The sequence below is a fragment of the Cupressus sempervirens genome, chromosome 10 (genome assembly GCF_028749045.1).
Source record: "Cupressus sempervirens isolate cs-2001-9-10 chromosome 10, ASM2874904v1, whole genome shotgun sequence".
NCBI lineage: Eukaryota > Viridiplantae > Streptophyta > Pinopsida > Cupressales > Cupressaceae > Cupressus > Cupressus sempervirens.
Window position 1 is genome coordinate 578473327 of NC_143127.1, and position 18629 is coordinate 578491955.

The 18629-nt window shown below is 37.5% G+C and overlaps 1 protein-coding gene across 1 annotated transcript in view; it reads right to left on the minus strand.

The window, feature by feature from the left end:
• The window catches only part of LOC149535196 (methionine aminopeptidase 2B-like), a 108402-nt gene extending 91042 nt beyond the window's left edge, over positions 1-17360 (minus strand). The window contains exon 1 of the mRNA XM_089807154.1: positions 17212-17360. Within this exon, the coding sequence (XP_089663280.1) occupies positions 17212-17289 (78 nt within the window). The 5' untranslated portion in view covers positions 17290-17360. The remainder of the gene's footprint in view (positions 1-17211) is intronic.
• Between the last annotated feature and the right edge of the window lie 1269 nt (positions 17361-18629).

An 18629-nucleotide genomic window follows, 5' to 3' on the forward strand; every position in this document is an offset into this window, starting at 1 on the left:
GAGATCCTCCCTTTTTTTGCTTCAAATCAAGTTGTCAAGGATGGGTCACCAAGCAAGAATCCCTTCAAGTTTGAACAAATGTGGCTGAGGGAAGAGGGTTTCTTTGAGATGGTGAGGGATTGGTGGGTTTTGGCTCCAGAAGTAGAAGGTAACAAGAGTTTTAATTTATTTTTTAAACTTCAACACTAAAAAACTTCTGAAGATATAAAACAAGGATCACTTCAAGAACATTTTTAAGGAGAGAGACTATTGAAGGTCAGCTAGTAGCATTGAATAGCAAAGTTATTGAAGATGGTATGGATGAAGTGGATTTTGTTAATGAAAAGGATCTTAAGAAGAAGTATGATGAGTTGTTAGCTAGGTAGGAAGTTTTCTGGAAACAGAACTCCAAAATCTTAGTTGAAAGTTGGGGATAAAAACACAAAAATTTTCCATTGTTCGATCAAGACCAGAAGGTTGATTAACAGAATTCTTAAACTGCAAATCCCCCAGGGTGAAGAGATTTCTGATCCTTACGAGATTAACGATCAGATTGTCGACTTCTTCTCACAGTTGCAGTGTGCGGAGGTGACTGATAATTAGAGTCATAGGGATGCCATTTTGGATGCGACTGAACCCAAACTTAATGAAGCAGATAATGAAATGTTGGTAGTTAAAATCAACATGAAGGAATTGAGAGAGGTCGTCTTTGGCCTTGCTAGCGACAAGGCACCAAGTCTAGACGGGTTTCAGGCCTTCTTCTATCATAAGTTTTGGCTTGTTATTAACAAAGAGCTGCAAGGGGTGGTAGAGGAGTCTCAATACTGCAGATTTGTGTTGAAGGACTTCAACAACACTTTGGCCGCCTTGATTCCAAAAAACGAGAATGTTCAAAGGTTAAAGGACTTATGTCCGATTTCCTTATGTAATTCCACCTACAAAATCATCTCAAAGATAGTGGCTAATCAATTAAAGAAGATTTTGGAAAAGTTCATCTACCCAGAACAGAGTGGCTTCACCCAAGGGAGGCAAATTGCAAATAGTATTATCGTGGCTCATGAGATGATTCACACTATATCCTCAGGCAAGAAGCGTGTTATGCTACTAAAACTGGATATTAGAAAGGCATATGATCAGGTGGACAGGTATTTTCTCTTTAAAGTCCTGGGAAAGTTTGCCTTTAGTAAAAAGTGGATCAGTTGGATAAAAAGTATGATTAGAGATTATAGGATGTCCCTCTTGGTAAATGGTATAGCCCGTAGGGCTTTTTTCAACGTTAAGGAGACTAAATTGCCTGTTTTCTTTACATCTTATTAGCAGAGCTGTTGAGGAGGACCATTGCGAAGCAAAGAGATCAAGGTCAGTGGAAAGGCTTGAGGATGGTAGAGGATATGGACCCGACCATTCACTCTGGGTAAGCATCTCTGAGAGAGGCTGGAGTGATGAAGTTAGTGTTGGATTCTTACAGGGATGGCTCAGGGCAGGACATCAATTGAGCAACATCAAAAAAAAAATTCTTCAATGTTGGTGAAAATTTGCAAAGGGAGATTGTTGAGGTGTTTGGAGTCCACAATGGGAAGTTGACGAGCAAACTCTTGGGTGTCCCACTTTTTGCTAGAGTTGGCAGAGCATCTTTATGGAATCAGCTAGTAGATAAATGTTGCAAAGTCATGGAAGGGTGGAAACCGAGATGGCTAACGTTAGCAGGAAGATTAACTCTTCTTAGATCAGTTGTCTCAATTATTCTCATTTATTCAATGTCTTGCAATCAAATCCCAGTAAAGGTAATTAAACAAATTGAGCAAAGGATGAGGAAGTTCTTGTGGAATGGTAGCAATGAGAATGATAAAGTTCCTCTCTTGGCATGGGAAAAGGTGTGTAAACCAAAAAAATTGTGGAGAAGTTGGGTCAAGAAATTGGAGACTCATGAATGAGGCGCTGGGTGCAAAGCTCATGTGGGATATGTATAGGAGATCGAAAAAGAGAAGGGTGTAATTGTTAAACAAGAAATACCTTGTAGGGGGGACTAGAGAATCCATTTTGAAGATTGCCAACCCACCACGAGGCTCGGCTTTGTGGAGCTTCATAGTGGGCTATAGAGCGGTTATCACTAATAATGTGTCATGGCTGATTGGGGATGGGAAAATTCAGACTTCTGGCATGATTTGTGGGATGGAGCAAAGATCATGGAATCATAGGTGAACAATCAACGGGCTATTGATACAGCTAAGGCAAGCTGGGGTTCTAAGGTGAGGGACTAAGTGGACATGCCATCCAGTGTAGAAGGGGAAAGTGTGCAATGGAAGGAACCGAGTTCATTGGAATTGGAGGAGGATGTGCCAATCAGATTCAAGCAACTGTTGGCTCAAAGAAACGTAGTTCTGAGTGAGGAGAAAGACAAAATTATAAGGTGTTGTGCCCGAAGTGGTGATTATGCAATAAAGGTAGGATATAAACTACTAGAGAATGAAGACACAAGAGAAAAGTGGACCCTCAAAATCTACTAGCATCAAGCATGTCTTCCCCAAGGCGGGAGCTTTTATGTGGCTAGTTGGCAAGGGGTGGATCCTTACAAGGGAAAGACTACAAATATTGGGGTTTGCAAGCCCCTTTAAAATGTTCTTTATGTCATGAGGCTAAGGAGAACGTAGATCATCTACTTCTCAGTTGGAAATTCTCAAGACAATGTTGGAAGTTTGTGTTGGAAAAGTTGGGGTAGGTAGTACAGGTTCCAAGATCTTCTAGTATCATGGCCAATAATCAAACATCTGTCAACCTTTGTTGCTATATGCACGATTGTTCCTTCTACAGTTGCATGGGAGATTTGGAAGGAACAAAACCGCAAAATATTCCGGGATAAGGAAGAAACTTGGGATCATTTCTCACATGGACTAGAACGAGCCATTTTAGAATAAGTAATGCGACAACTCAAATCAATGTGACTAAGACACCTTTACAAGGGAAGACTCGAAGCTACAACAAGGGTGGCCTTTGATTTGGTATAGGCCCGTTCAGGAGCTTCCAAGTGCTGATCCTTGCGATGGGGCTATAGATGGTGGTGAGACTAATGGCAAGATTGGAGAAGGATGGTTCAAAGTGCAATTTGATGGGGCCTCTAAAGGCGATCCAGGCAAGAGTGGGGCAAGATGTGTCATCTTAGAGGCAGAGAATAACATTCTATCCATTGGAGCTAAATCTCATCCTGAAGAAGCCAATAATTTTGCAAAGTGCATGGCTGCCATCTTCGTGCTTAAAGTCCCCAAGAGCAATGGGTGCAAAAAGATTCTTCTGCAAGGTGACTCACAAATTGTTATCAATGGGATTGCGAGAGGGAGAATGGAGACATGGTTATCAGGCGCATCAGAAAGACTCTAGAAGGCTTCGAAGACTATGTAGTATCACATACACTATGCAAGATAATCAAATTGCGAACAAGTTGGCAAATGTGGGAGCAAGAATGTTAGATAAAATCGAAATGGTGAATGACTTCCCACATTTGCCCTTGCTATCCCATGATCCTTCAAGCTAACAAATTAATGATTATGAGGTACCTCGGCACATCACACTAATAGAGATTTCAGAGGCAAGGATTGTGTGGTATTCAACAAGATGAGATGGGTGGAGATTGGAGTACCAAACAATGATGACCCTGGGTGGCGTGCCAAGAACTTTCTCGATGTAAAAAGGACTTTGTAAGCATGTTTCCTGATTATTTGCTATACACAATGTGTTGGTCAATTTGAATCAAGAGCAATGGAGGTGAATTTCTTTTTGGACACACCCAAAAAGAAGCAGGCATCTCAGTTTGGTTCTAAGATCACCACGAGATGGTTGACGGAGGCATTCAGGGTGGATGAAGATAAGTTTATTCAAATTTTGAATATGCTTTTCGGCAGGGAATTCATTGAAGGTAATTTCCACCCACGAACAAAAGTGGATATCTCCTCCTTATTCTATGCATGGGCATTTATGCTAGCTCGAGACAAGGAGGAGGCCTTGTGTATGGTGGAATTATGCATCGAACCTATTTGGAGGTTAGGTGTTGGGAGGTTGTTGAGTGTGGTGGAAAATGGGGTAGGGATTCACACTACGGAAGGTTGATGGCAAAGGGTGGAAGGCACTAGGGAAGAATTCCAACCCTTCTTGGTGTTTGGTACTACGACACTAGTTGAGCAGCGAGTGGGAAAAGCTCAAACTGCGCAGATGAAGCTACAAGAATTCATGGACCAATGGTAAGCCAACCAGCAACGGTTGGCAAAGGAAAGGAAGAGGAAGAGAAAGCATAGGCCCAATAAGGTCAGCAAACGTGAAGCAGGTCAGATGTCCAAAAAGGTGTCGCAACCTGTGTTGGGCCGAAAGAAAGGCAAGGTGGAGAACATAGGCAAGATTATGGTCACCAAATCCCCTAAAGATATGCTAGCAAAATGGGGTTTTAGGTTTTGTGCGAGGTGGTCTATGTGTATGGCTTGCGTGCCATTTCATCTAATAGGGCTATGTTTCTTTTCTAACTTTGTGTAATGTTGGGGGTTGATGTGTCCTGGGGTAGCCGCTTAGGTGGTAGATGTTTCAGGAGTATGAAATGTTTCATCTAGGCTCAAGGCCTTATTTTGACAGATGTAATGCTTTACTTTTAACATCAATAAAAATCATTACTTATCGAGAAAAAAATTATATATTTCTAGTCTATATATATAAATTATACTTTAAATAATCCTGATTTATTTGTTATTTAATAAATTCAGACATATTATTTTATAATCAATATCAGTTCATTGATGTTTGCCAGTCAGAAATACATAAGTTTTAATTCCTCCCTCATCTCTCCCTTAAGAATAGTGTTGACCATATTTCCTTATTCATCTCCTACATATTTTATATTAAATTTTCTTTCAATCTGATATCTTCCTTACAATATCAGATCACATATAATATAGACATATGTAATTTGACTATGTGATCCCTTGTATATCCTTCAAAGACACGCCTCTTTAATCAGTCATGTCTTCTCACTTTAGATGCACCTATTCATAACAACTTGATATCCTTCTATTAGGATCGTTCTCTAATCAACAATTCATAATAATAATCATTACTACTTCTTAACTAGTCATTCTCATTAATAGTGTATAATTGATTCATTGATAACTAAATTCCTTGGTTTGGGACTTAGTTATAACATCCTTCTTCGAGAAGTTGGTTTAGTATGATCGCTTCATAACTTCTAACTCATCTTCCCAATTATATTGTTGTTCATTATTCAAATGCTCTCTGTTTGTCATTAATTGGATATTACTATTTCCGTCGACCAGGATAACTGAATATATATATATTAGGTTCATATATTGTTCACCACATTTGTCAATATTTATTATCATAGATTATGTGAATATGTTCTTTCTATATATATAAGACTTTTAATAGTGCTTGTCACTAAGCTTGTATTTGAAGCATTCCTATCTATTATATCCAATGCTTGTTTTTGTAATAGTTGATAAATAAGGATCGCCAATAGAGATTCCTTGTACATATTCTCTTTAACATAAATGTCGACTAGTCTCCCATCGCAATTACTGTTTATTATGTGCATTCGCCTATTCCCGTAGAACAATGGCTATTTATATCTTGACTGTTATCATTGATATTCATATTATATTATTAATATATGATATTCATAATATATATTATTTCATTCATCACATATTTATTAAATAACTGCTTATTAATATTATATTTAATCATTAGAAGTGTCCTCATTATTATATTATAATTTTAGATTTCTTATTTATTTATTTATGTTCTAACTATTTATTATATTCCAGATAGGGTCATCACAAGAAGAGACCTTTGGCACTAGCATTCAAAATGCAAGTGTTGAGAATGAAGTTTCCAATAAAGAGGTGCTTGTAAAAGTTGAAGGCCCGACGTAAATGCATGACAGTGATGCTGAATGTTATACCAGCAGTGATAAATATCTTCATCCTCATGGTAATGCAGCCCGTAATCATGAAGAAGACAATGTGATTGAGTCACCTTATTCTGACATTCAAGATTTAAAAGATCAAAATGAGTCGTTGGTTGATTATGCATCCTCCAAGAGAACTGAATTTGGTCACCTTGGAACAACAGCACTAGATCAATCCCAAGTGATGGTTAAGGGTTGGACTGAGAAGGGAAAAAAAAGCTAAACAAGCCAAGTTTCGCCTGCAACAAATTACTATTATTGGTAGACATAATGATTCTAAGAAAGTTACTATTAGTGGACCAGCCACTCATGAGTTGACTTTGGGGGTTGGTGATGGCATCTACGATGCAAATTTGATATTGGTGCCTAATTCTTCTAATGGTACAGCAGCATATTGGTTGGCATTTGAGCCAAAAGACATGGGTTGTTTACCGACAAGTGACTGTTCTACATGGCTGTTCACTACATTTACAGAATTGTTAGGGTTTACATCAGCTAAGGATATGACTTGGAATGTGTGGGAACAACATTACTTAATGGAAAATCCTCATGAGTTCTCTCCTTTTGACTTGGTATGATGACATAATTGTCATCCTAATTGTTGCTGGACTGAGATATAACAGCAGAGTGTGGCGGCCTAGTATGTTGAATTGAATATGTGAGAGTTGCTTATGACATCCTTTAGTTGGTCTACATGTACGGTTAGATGACTGATGATGACTCCTTGATATTACATTACTACTTCATCTCATAAAATAGGTTCTATATTTGAGCATCCAGGCATTGATCAGCTGGATGTATTGCATAACATGGATTCTAGTGTGTGTTGTTTCATAGTTTGTGGTACACTCACATTGATATCAGAGTAGCGCAGCATTTTGGTGGAGCAATGTTCAAGAGGTTGACATGGGATCCAAGCATTTGACTTCAGCATGCAGGTGTGAATTGCTTGAGGTCAAGTAAGCTCAGGGTGGGAACACTTTGTAATGTCTCTGATTTGAGGCCAAGGAATTAATGAGTGAATAATTAAAACATTAGCCTAAAAAACTAAAGTTGAGTTACAAAATATTTGATTACTCATTATGATGCAGGAGCATCCTAGATTGTCTTGCTATCCTGCCCATCTTTGTTCATTCTGCATGTTGGAGCCGAGTGCCAGTGGTTTCCAAGTTGTTGTTGCTGCCAAGTTGTTTAGTGATGGCCGAGTTACTATAGCTTTCTAGTATTGGCCGAGCTATTTAGAATTGGCCGAGCTATCCAGTGTTGGCCAAGTGTTCCTTCATGTGCCGAGTGGGTCTAATATTTACTGATGCTCGATTCCTTCTTTGACCAAGTTTGTCCGTGACTGGTTCTTAGTTTGAGCCGACTTATGTAATTAATTTAGATCACGAATTTAATGTTCAAATCTTGTCTTTGGATGTGTGCAGACCGTTTTAAGGTCAGCTTTTCTGTTGTGTAATGATCTGAAATCTTTTGTAAGCCGTTTTGGCAAGTATAAATAGGGGTATTTGGTTTAGGTTAGGTAAGGACTTAGAGAGTTCAGAGAAAATGTTTTCTAAAATTGCAAATCTGAAGCTGGATCGTGGATCTTGAAGTTGTATTTTGTATCTGACCGTAACCCAGAAGGCCTTACAGCTAGGCTTGTATGCCTACAATTTGATGAATCAATAAAAGTGTTGTTGTTTCTTTTCTCCTTAGTCTTGTTTCTTCTCTCCTTGGTGTTGTTCTTTGTGTTGTTTGCTTCCAATTTGTTACTCAGCAAGGTGATTGGATAGTTGGGTGTGCCTCTGGCCCTAGCTTTTCAATCCCTCCTTGCGTCAGGTGGTATCAGAGCTTGAGGTTCATCCTTGTGGAGATTGGATCGTGTCGAACCCTAAGTTGAATTTGGTTGTAGGGTGGCAAATCTATGGATTTGACCTATAATTTGCAGAGGGTTACGATCTTGCAGGAACCTGTTTGTAAAAATGGTTAGCGGCAAAGGAAATGTTGACACTGCTACTATGGACATGTTGGGACAAATTGTAACCAGATTTGATGTTGTAGAGACAGCCCAGAGGAGAGGAGTGCATCTTGATGATGTGAGTGATGATGAAGAAATGGCACCAAACCCTAATCTAGAACCTAATGAAGATCAGGATGAAGAAAGATTGTTGAGAGTGTTGTCTAGGGCACATTCAAACCCTGTTGTGGAAGTTGTTCCTTATGATGGAAAATTGGACACCAACATTGTGTTGGATTGGATCTTTGATATGGAGAAGTTCTTTGAGTTTGCAAACAGTCCTGATAATAAAGAAGGTGAAAATTGTTGTCACTAGGTTGAAAGGTCATGCCTCACTATTGTGGAAGCATCTACAAACTGAAAGACAGAGAAGAGGAAAAGAGAAGATCAAGACCTGGCTGAAAATAGTGAACAAGGTAAAGAAGAAGTTCCTTCCTACTCATTACCAAGTTAACTTGTTAAGGAAAATGCAAAATTTGAGACAAAAGAATATGACTGTGAAAGAATATATTGAGGAATTCTATAGATTGGACATCAGATCTGGACATGTGGATGATCAGGTTGAGAAAGTTGCAAGGTACTTGAATGGACTGAGATCTAGAATTCAAAATGAGATAAGTTTTGTGAAATTGGAAAGTGTGGAAGAAGAATATCAATATGCCTTGAAAGCTGAGGAGATCTTGACAAAGAAGCATGAACAAAGACAAAGAGGTAGAGGTGGTAGATTCCAAAGAAGCAGAGATAGATCTTATGGAGAAGGTGGTAGATCTGACAATTATGTGCAAGATAAGGCCAAATCTGAATGGAAAAGTGATTACAAAGGCAAGACTGAAAGGAAAGGTGGTAATTCTTACCAAGGAGGTAGTAGTTCTTACCGAGGAAGAGGTAATTCTTACTCTAGAGGTGGTTTTCGTGGTAATTGTTTTAGATGTGGTAAAGAAGGGCATAGATCCTTTGAGTGTAGATCCTCTGCTGAGAATGAACAACGTAACAAACATGCTATGATTCAAGGAGATCTTAAGGGTTCACGAAGTGGACCTGAAGTTGGAGAGAATCTAATGGTAAGGAGAACTTTGTGTAATAAGGGAACTAATGAGGAACCTGTCCTAAGGAGAAGTCTTTTCAAGACCAAATGTAAGATGGCTAGAAAATGCTGCGAAGTGATCATTGACAGTGAAAGTTCAACAAATTTGGCATCAGAGGAGCTGGTTACAAAGTTGCAGTTACAGAGGCTGAAGCACCCTAAACCCTATCATGTTTTATAGATCTGAGATGAGCATAAGATATTTGTAAGTAAACAATGTGTTGTGAAGTTCAAGATTGGAAATTACTTTGATGAAGTTCTGTGTGATGTTATGCCTATGGATTGATGTCATATTATGTTGGGTAGACCTTGGCAATATGATAGATATGCTATGCATGATGGAAGATTGAATCAATATACTCTTTGGGAGAATGGAAGAAAGCAAGTATTGTTGCCTTTGATTGAAAGTCCATATGAGGTTAATTTTACTGCTGTTCAAGTTTCTGTAGTCAATGGGAAACAATTTCAAACAGGGTTGAAGAAGAACCAAGTGTGTTTTGTTGTAATCCCTAAATGACCGAGTTGTGGTAGTAGTGACCAAGTGATAGCAAACAGTGATGATAGAGTGCCAGCAAAAATTGAAAGGTTGTTGAACGAGTATAAGGAGATTGTTACTGAAGATATACCTAATGGTTTACGACCAGTAAGAAGTATAAGTCATTGTATAGACCTGATTCCTGGAGCTAGTTTACTGAACAAATCACCATATAGATTGACACCTACAGAGAATGAAGAACTTAACAAACATGTGTAGTAGTTGTTGCAGAAAGGTTTGATCAGAGAAAGTTTGAGTCTGTGTGTTGTACCTGTTGTATTAGCACCTAAGAAGAATGGAGAATGGAGGATGTGTACTGATTCTAGAGCTATTAACAAGATCACAATAAAATATAAGCTTCCTATGTCGAGCATGGATGATATAATGGATTGTTTGAGCGGAGCAAAGTATTTTACCAAGATTGATTTGAAGAGTGGTTATCATCATATTGGAATTAAAGAAGGTGATGAATGGAAGACTACTTTGAAGACAAAAGATGGTTTGTATGAATGGTTGGTTATGCCTTTTGGTTTGACTAATGCACCTAGTACTTTCATGAAGGTTGATGAATGAAGTTCTCAATAGATTTTTGGTAAGTTTGTGATTGTTAATTTGGATGATATTTTGATATTCAGTAAGACTAAGGAAGAACATCTTGAACATTTTAGACAAGTATTGCAGAGCTTGAAAAACAAAAAGTTGTTGATTAATTTGAATAAGTGTTTCTTTATGCAAGCGGAAATCGTGTATTTGGGATTTGTGATTTTAGCTGATGGTTTGAGAATTGATCCTAAGAAGATCAAAGCAATTTTAGAATGGCCTACACCTAAGAATGTAGGTGAGGTAAGATCATTTCATGGTTTGGCTAGTATCTACAAAAAGTTTATAAAGAATTTTAATTTTGATTGTAATGCTATGACTAAGACAATGAAAGGAGATAAAAAGGATTTTAAGTGGACACATGGAGCTGATAAGAGTTTTGAGACTTTGAAACAAAAAGTTGTTGAGTTACCTGTATTGGCTTTGCCTGATTTCAACAAGGTATCTCAAGTTGAATGTGATGCAAGTGGTAGTGCAATAGTTGTGTTGAGTCAAGAAGGTAAACCTGTTGTTTTCTTTAGTGAGAAGTTGAATGATGCCAAAAGGAAGTATTATGCATACGATCAAGAGTTTTATGCTATTGTTCAAGCCTTGAAGAAGTGGAGACATTATTTTATTCCTAAGGAATTTGTGTTGTATATTGATCATAAAGCTTTACAGTATTTGGGAAGTCAACATAAATTGAATCAAAAACATGTGAAGTGGGTTGAGTATTTGCAGAGTTTCACATTTGTAATAAGCATAAAAGTGGAGTTACTAACTGAGTTGTTGATCCATTAAGCAAACGATGTTCTTTGTTGACCAAGATGAAGGTTGAAGTTCTTGGTTTTGATGAAATGAAGGAACTGTATGATACTCGCCCTAATTTTTCTGAGGCGTGGAGAGAGTGCAGAGCACCAAACCTATCAGATCAAATGAATAAGCGTGATGAGTATTTCATTCAAGAAGGTATGTTGTTCAAAGGAATTTAGTTGTGTACACTAAGAAGTTCTATGAGAGTTAATTTGATTAAGGAAAAGCATTGTAGTGGATTGGATGGACATTTTGGAATTGATAAGACATTGAATTTGTTGAAGGATAAGTATTATTCGCCACAGATGTATAAGGATGTTCAGACATTTGTAAGGAGTTGTGGAATTTGTCAAGTTGCAAAAGGAGTAAGTCAAAATACTGGATTGTATACACCTATTTCTAATCCTGAGAAAGCTTGGAGTGACATCAATATGGATTTTGTTCTTGGATTACCTAAGACAGCAAGAGAGTATGATTCCATATTTGTTGTTGTAGATAGATTTTCTAAAATGGCACATTTCATACCATGTAAGAAGACATCAGATGATGTGCATGTTGCTAAGGTTTTCTTCAAAAAGATTGTTAGATTGCATTAATTACCAAAAAGTATTATTTCTGACAGAGACAGTAAGTTTGTTGGTTACTTTTGGAGGAGATGGGTACTAAGTTGAGATTTAGTTCTACATTACATCCACAGACAGATGGACAGACAGAGGTTGTGAATAAAAGGGTAGGTAATTTGTTGAGATGTTTAGTTGGAGATAAGCTGAGTAATTGGGATATGATATTAGCACAAGTTGAGTTTGCATATAATAATTATATGAATAGGAGCACAGGAAAAACACCTTTTGAGATTGTTACTGGAATGCAGCCTAGAGGTATATCAAATTTGAGGGATGTTGCTGGTGAAGAGAAGAGAAGTGTTGAAGAGGAAGAATTTGTTGGTTTTATGAAGTCTTTGCATGAGGAAGTGAAGTTGAAGTTAGAACAAAGTAATCAAAAGTATAAGGAGAATGTTGATAAGTCTAGAAGACATCATGCTTTTGAAGTTGGTGATGAGGTAATGGTTCATTTGAAGAAAGGCAGATTTCCTATTGGAACATACAATAAGTTGAAAATGAAGAAGTTTGGACCTTGTAAGATCTTGAGGAAGTTTGACAGTGATAATGCTTATGAAGTTGAGTTACCAAATGACATGGATTTATCTCCTATATTCAATGTTGCTGATTTGTATGAGTATCATGACTCAGATTATGAAGTTATTGTACGTGATGATTATCCTAAGAAGTAGATTGAAGAGGTTGAACAGATTTTGGATCAAAGAGTTGGTAAAAGCACAAGAGGATAAGATTACTATGAATATTTAGTAAAATGGAAGAACAGGCCAGTTGAAGATGCTACATGGATTTCTCAATCTGAATTGGATTCAGCTCAGGTTGTGACATCTCAATGATTCAAGAGAATCATTTCTTTCAACCCTGGTTTTCTGATGCAGCAGCATCCTGGGTTGTCTTGCTATCCTGCTCACCTTTGTTTATTCTACATGTTGGAGCCGAGTCCCAGTGGTTTCCAAGTTGTTGTTGTTGTTGAGTTGTTCAGTGATGGCCGAGTTACTATAGCTTTCCAGTATTGGTCAAGCTATCTAGTATTGGCTGAGCTATCTAGTGTTGGTTGAGTTATCCATTGTTGGTCGAGTGTTCCTTCATGTGCGGAGTGAGCCTGATATTTACTAATGCTCGGTTCCTTCTTTGACCTGTGATTGGTTCTTAGTTTGAGCCGACTTATGTAATTAATTTGGATCGTGAATTTAATGTTCGAATCTTGTCTTGGGATGTGTGCAAACCGTTTTAAGGTCGGCCTTTCTTTTGTGTAATGATCAGTGTAACCCAGGTGCGCGCACCCGGGTCAAAACCCCGGCGCACCCAGTGCGGGTGCGTCACGCACCCGAGTACCCCCGCCGGGAGTTTTTCTGCTGCCGCACCGGTCAAGCACCCGAGGGGGACGCAGTGCTTGGGTGCTTCCAGGGTGCTTGGGTGCGCGGGTGCTTCCTGGGTGCTCGCGAGGTGCTTCCTGGGTGCTTCTCGAGTGCTTGCAGGGTGCTTCCTGGGTGCTCGCAGGGTGCTTCCTGGGTGCTTCCCGAGTGCTTGCAGGGTGCTTCATGGGTACTCACTTTGATATGGCTATGATACATTATTATTATTTCATTGTTTCATGCTATTCAGCTCATTGTCATCATGAGCATCTTTATGATATATGATATTCATAGAATCATATTTGAAGAATGAATTTTGAATCTTGCATCTTGAACTAAGTTGATTTGTTAAATGGTCATTAGTAATGGTTATGAAGTTTCAAGTTTCAAGTTTGAACTTATGGTTTGTGAATCACATTTCAATTTTCTCTTTTCATTGTATTCAACTATATTTGGTATGTTAATGTTATATAATATATTGAAGTATCATTTCATAATTAGCATTTTCAGTCATATATATTATATATATACTATGCAACCCCCTCCCTCCACTCCCCCTCCTCCCCTACCCCCCCACCCCCCCTCCGCTCCCCCACTGCCGCACCCCCGCCATCCCCAAATTGAGGCTTTTTTTTTCCCGCACCTGAAACTCGTCCCGACGTCCCCCCGCACCCCCGCGCTGGGGTAACACTGGTAATGATCTGGAATCTTTTGTAAGTCGTTTTGGCAAGTATATATAGGGATATTTGGTGTAGGTTATGTAAGGACTTAGAGAGGTCAAAACAGATGTTTTCTGAAATTGCGAATTTGAAGTTGGAACGTGGATCTAGAACTTGTATTCTATATCTGGTCGTAACCCAGATGGCCTCACAACTGGGCATGTATGTTGATAATTTGATGAATCAATAAAAGTGTTGTTGTTTCTTCTCTCCTTGGTGTTGTTCTTTGTATTGTTTGCTTCCATTGTGTTACTCAGCAAGGTGATTGCATAGTTGGGTGTGCCTCTGGCCCTAGCTTTTCAATCCCTCCTTGCATCACATTATGACTTAAGTTCCTATTTTTTAGTCATTGTTTGTAATGGGCATCCTGGAAATGCCCAATAACTGAACCAACTACTAATAGAGATTTTAACGTCTTTGCATAGATTTAAACCACATAACATGAACATAAACAAAGGAATTCATGCAAACAGAAAAATTGAACTACTGCTGAAATATTATTAGTTCTCAAACTAATAAAATTAAATACATAGCAACTCGCTAATTACTCCAGCTTCATCAAATACATAACAAACTGTTCAACTCACTAATTACATCCAAACAGCTTGTGGCTGGAAATGCATCCACGCTGCCTATTAATGAGTTGATAGCAATGAATTCCAAAGGCCAAACGCCAAGGGAATGATGTCTAGAATGTCACAAGAGAGGATGAACGTCCTTTGATGCCAAGAACAAAACTCTACATCCAAGTTCCCATCAAATGCAAATCACCATCATCCAATACAATAATCTCGATACGAAGCAATGAGGCTCTCACCCCTATTTATTTTTTTCAGAAGGAAATCAAATATTAATTAATTGCAAGTACTAGAAGCTTCCCCCCTTCCAGTAATTAATGCACTCTCTAGAAACTCCTCCCTTGCAATACAATAATTAATTGTGCTTCTAAAAAATTAAATTACTAGAGGCTTCCCCCTTTCCAATAATTAATACACACTCTAGAAGCTTCTCCCTTGTAATACAATAATTAATAAATTAATTAAATATAAAGTCACCTTTTAATTTTAATTTATTTAATGACTTTATAGGAAATTAATTTAATTTCCTCTTATGCTCCACTTAGCCTTTGGAGAACGTGAAGGCTAAGAACTCCACTTAGTGGTTAAAAAGATGGGGACATTACATTGTTGGGACTAATTTAAGTTGCAAATGGTTTTACCAGGCGATATATTGATGAAATGATATTTCAAAATAATTAATGGTAATCTTAATGCCTAAGTCAAGTTGCCTAAAATCAAGGATTTTGCGAGGGAAATCACAACTTTTTGAGAAAAGATAATATAAAAGGAGTTTGATGAGAGAAGAGAATTCATGCCAAGTTTATGCTTTTTTGTTATCTTTTCTCTCTGCAATTTGTATGCCTGGCATGGGACGAAACCCTTGTAGCAGTAGTTGTTCTAGTCGCAATCCTAGCACAAAATATTGACTGATGTTTAATTTATCAGAAGCACAAGTTGAGAAACACTAGCAGCAAGCCATGGAATATAGCTATTCTGAAAGCAATCAAGGGGCTTTGGAAGCGATCTACAAGTACACAAGCCTCATCTAATCTGAACCCTTACGCTATCCTCTGGTATTATAATTGCACAATTAATAAAGGAATCGCAGCCTGTAAAGACGAATATACATGTAGTTGCCTGGAGGCTACAGACTATCCTTGAAGCTCAATAATTCAAGTATTGTGAGCACAGTGATCTGGTATGCTTTTCATTGAACTTTAAATTTGGCAATAGGAATTAGATATTGATTTCTTTAAATAAGGGTCCATTTGGTTTGTGGAATTGTAGAAATCGAGATTTTTACAATTCTCGATTTAGCCAAATCAAGGTTTTGCAAATATTCGTTCCTATTTTTGGGATATTACTTGAACTGTTTGTTTCACTCGGAAGATGAGTGTGAAGATACATTTTTATGCGTAAGCTTGGAGTTACGGCAGACTCCATAAAGTAGTCCAATCTATTGTTTTTACACTCCTCAAAAAACATAACCTGATTTTGATTTTCAATTCCTCCTTGCTAGTAATTTTGAAACAAACACAAAAATTATCAAATTCGGATTTTGAAAAAGCCAATTCCTATCATCTTCCAGGAACCAAACGGACCCTAAAAGTTAAAACATTTCTAGTAATATAATGTAAAAGTGTTTAATTTGAATAAAGGGAAACTCAAAGATATTTGCATGAGGTTCGAAATTTCGTACAATTTGTGTGTTTGAATCAATTTGTGACAATTCCATGAAAAAATGTATATTTCTTTGAAGAACTACCAGTTAGGATATTTCAATTGTGTTGTAAATATCATGCATTAATAATCCAAACTTATCAATGTTATTATATGAATACTTGAGATTTTCCTGTTTTTTAATAGCCACTCCCTCCGGCATCTACTAAAATGGCCTTCAAAAGTTCTTTCTCCAAAACAGGTCCCTCCCTTCCCTAGCATCTCCATCCCAAATACTTGGTGGAACATAGTAAGAAACACATAAACATATGTCTAAACAAGAATGTCCAATATTCCGAAAAGGGCAAAGCAAAAGGTGGAGGTATACCAAGAAGAGAAACTCCAGCATGGGTACAATCCTCACGAATTTGAACATGGACTACCCACACTTCAAATCTTTTTTGGGTTTTTAGCCACTTCCAGCACGTGATAAGCACATGGGAAAAGACGTTGAACAACACTTCAGCAAATTTTCAAGCAAGGAAATCATTTTTCCCTTTATTATAAACTGTTCAGCATTTTTCAACTTCACAAGTTTTACAATATTTATCATCTCTGTAATTGAATACTGAATTTCAATTATACTTTTGATTTGCTGTGCCAATCCCACTGCCACAAACGCTAATAGAGTTCGATGATTAAGTTAAACGTAAAGGAAGCTTCTCGGCCACCACACTCAAGGTAGCTTATGGCCAAGCTTAAACCAAACATTCAACGAGCCAAATAAAACTCCCAAATAGTTTCGTGATGTAATCAAAAAAATTGCAAAAGATACTCCTTCCCCAAAAAATGGGTCATAAGCCCATTGATAATGGGGCGACGTGATGGTTTAACGAATACGGCTTACATAACAGACTGCCGAAGGCCGAAAAAATATCTTTGTTCTCCCGAAATTCTCCGAGAAAAACAAGTATGGAAATAAGTTTCTATGATGTTACAAAGGCGACATGCACAGCCTATAAACTCTGGAAAAGCTAATTTTTAACACGTATAATGGGTACTCGCGCTCCAAGCTTGGCCCACGCTGCCCAAAAAATGTGCATATATATCATAGGCATCTGCGATTCTCTTTTGCACAATCTTTATTCAAATCAAAGATAAGCTGATTATTTAAAATCGAAAAGCGAAAGTAAATTTGATAGTTTCACTTTTAGTCTACCACGTCACTGAATCCATTTGATTGCTACCTCCGAGAGGCTTATAAAATATTTGAAGAAGAGAGAACGGTGTAAACCTAAAATCGGAACTGCTGAGATAAACAGTTCCAAAAGATAGCAATAGAAAGCTTACAGGTCCTATATTTAGGGCTCTGATCTCCTCCTCAATCTCCACTTCTTTAACATCTCCATTTCTCTCTGCACCTCCCATCACTTCTTCCTCCGGCAAAAATATTAAATTTTTCTAGAGCCAAGCCCTCCGTAGCAAGCACCTACTATGTTACTTTCTTCCGATCAGGTGAACTTTATATATGTAAAACCTTTGTATTTTCCTCTTTGCGATTTCGAGGCTTACGGCTTGGTTTCCTATCGTGAAAGTATCACGGATATGACCAAAAAACTGTGAAGTTGATGCCCACGTACGAACTTTCTTACAATGAACTTTGTGACATATAGTTCTTCTCTCTTATATAGATAGCTAGATTAATGTTCATGAAGTTAAATATAGTTTATATAGTTTATATGACAGTTTTTCTACAAAATTTCAGTAATTCTGCTCTTTTTTGGTGCAAGTTCATAATGAGCTCACTTAATTCCTTAATATTCACCTTGTTTAATAAGTCGTACCAAGAGTAACTCTTCAATATTCACCTTGTTTAATAAGTCATATCAAGAGTAACTCCTCAATATTCACCTTGTTTAATAAGTCGTACTGAGAGTTGTTAGATATAATACCTAATATCACGGATATGCCCAAAAAACTGTGAAGTTGATGTCCACGTACGAAATTTCTTACAATGAACTTTGTGACATAAACAATATTTATTTATTTTTAGTTCTTCTCTCTGATATGGATAGCTAGATTAATGTTCATGAAGTTAAATATAGTTTATATAGTTTATATGACAGTTTTTCTATAAAATTTCAATAATTCAGTTCTTTTTTGGTGCAAGTTCATAATGAGCTCACTTAATTCCTCAATATTCACCTTGTTTAATAAGTCGTACCAAGAGTAACTCTTCAATATTCACCTTGTTTAATAAGTCGTATCAAGAGTAACTCCTCAATATTCACTTTGTTTAATAAGTTGTACTAAGAGTTGTTAATTTGACGCTATTGTTCATGTATGCATCACATTATGAGATAAAGTGTTGTTCAGTTTCCACCTTTCCAGAATTACAAAATATGCAAAATTACTATTTTCAAGGCTCTTTTGGCCTCTTCCATCATCGGTTTCACATGGGAGTTGGTGAGCGTTGGTTGTAAAGTGAGCAATAAAAAATTTAGCTCTCCAAGATGTAGTGCCTGCCCCTAAGTCGCATTTCTGTCATCATTGCCAAACTCTTTTAGGCCAATTTATGTTTGATGATTAGTATTATTATTTTAGAGATTATCAGATGTTGTTTTACACTCAATTTATTATATGATGAGATTACTTGGTACTCTATATATTTCATGCATGTATGATGATTATTCAATGTTTTCAGTTATCGATGATAATTAGTTAGATGGTTTATTATCACACGTGCTTTCTTATGGATACTTACCCCA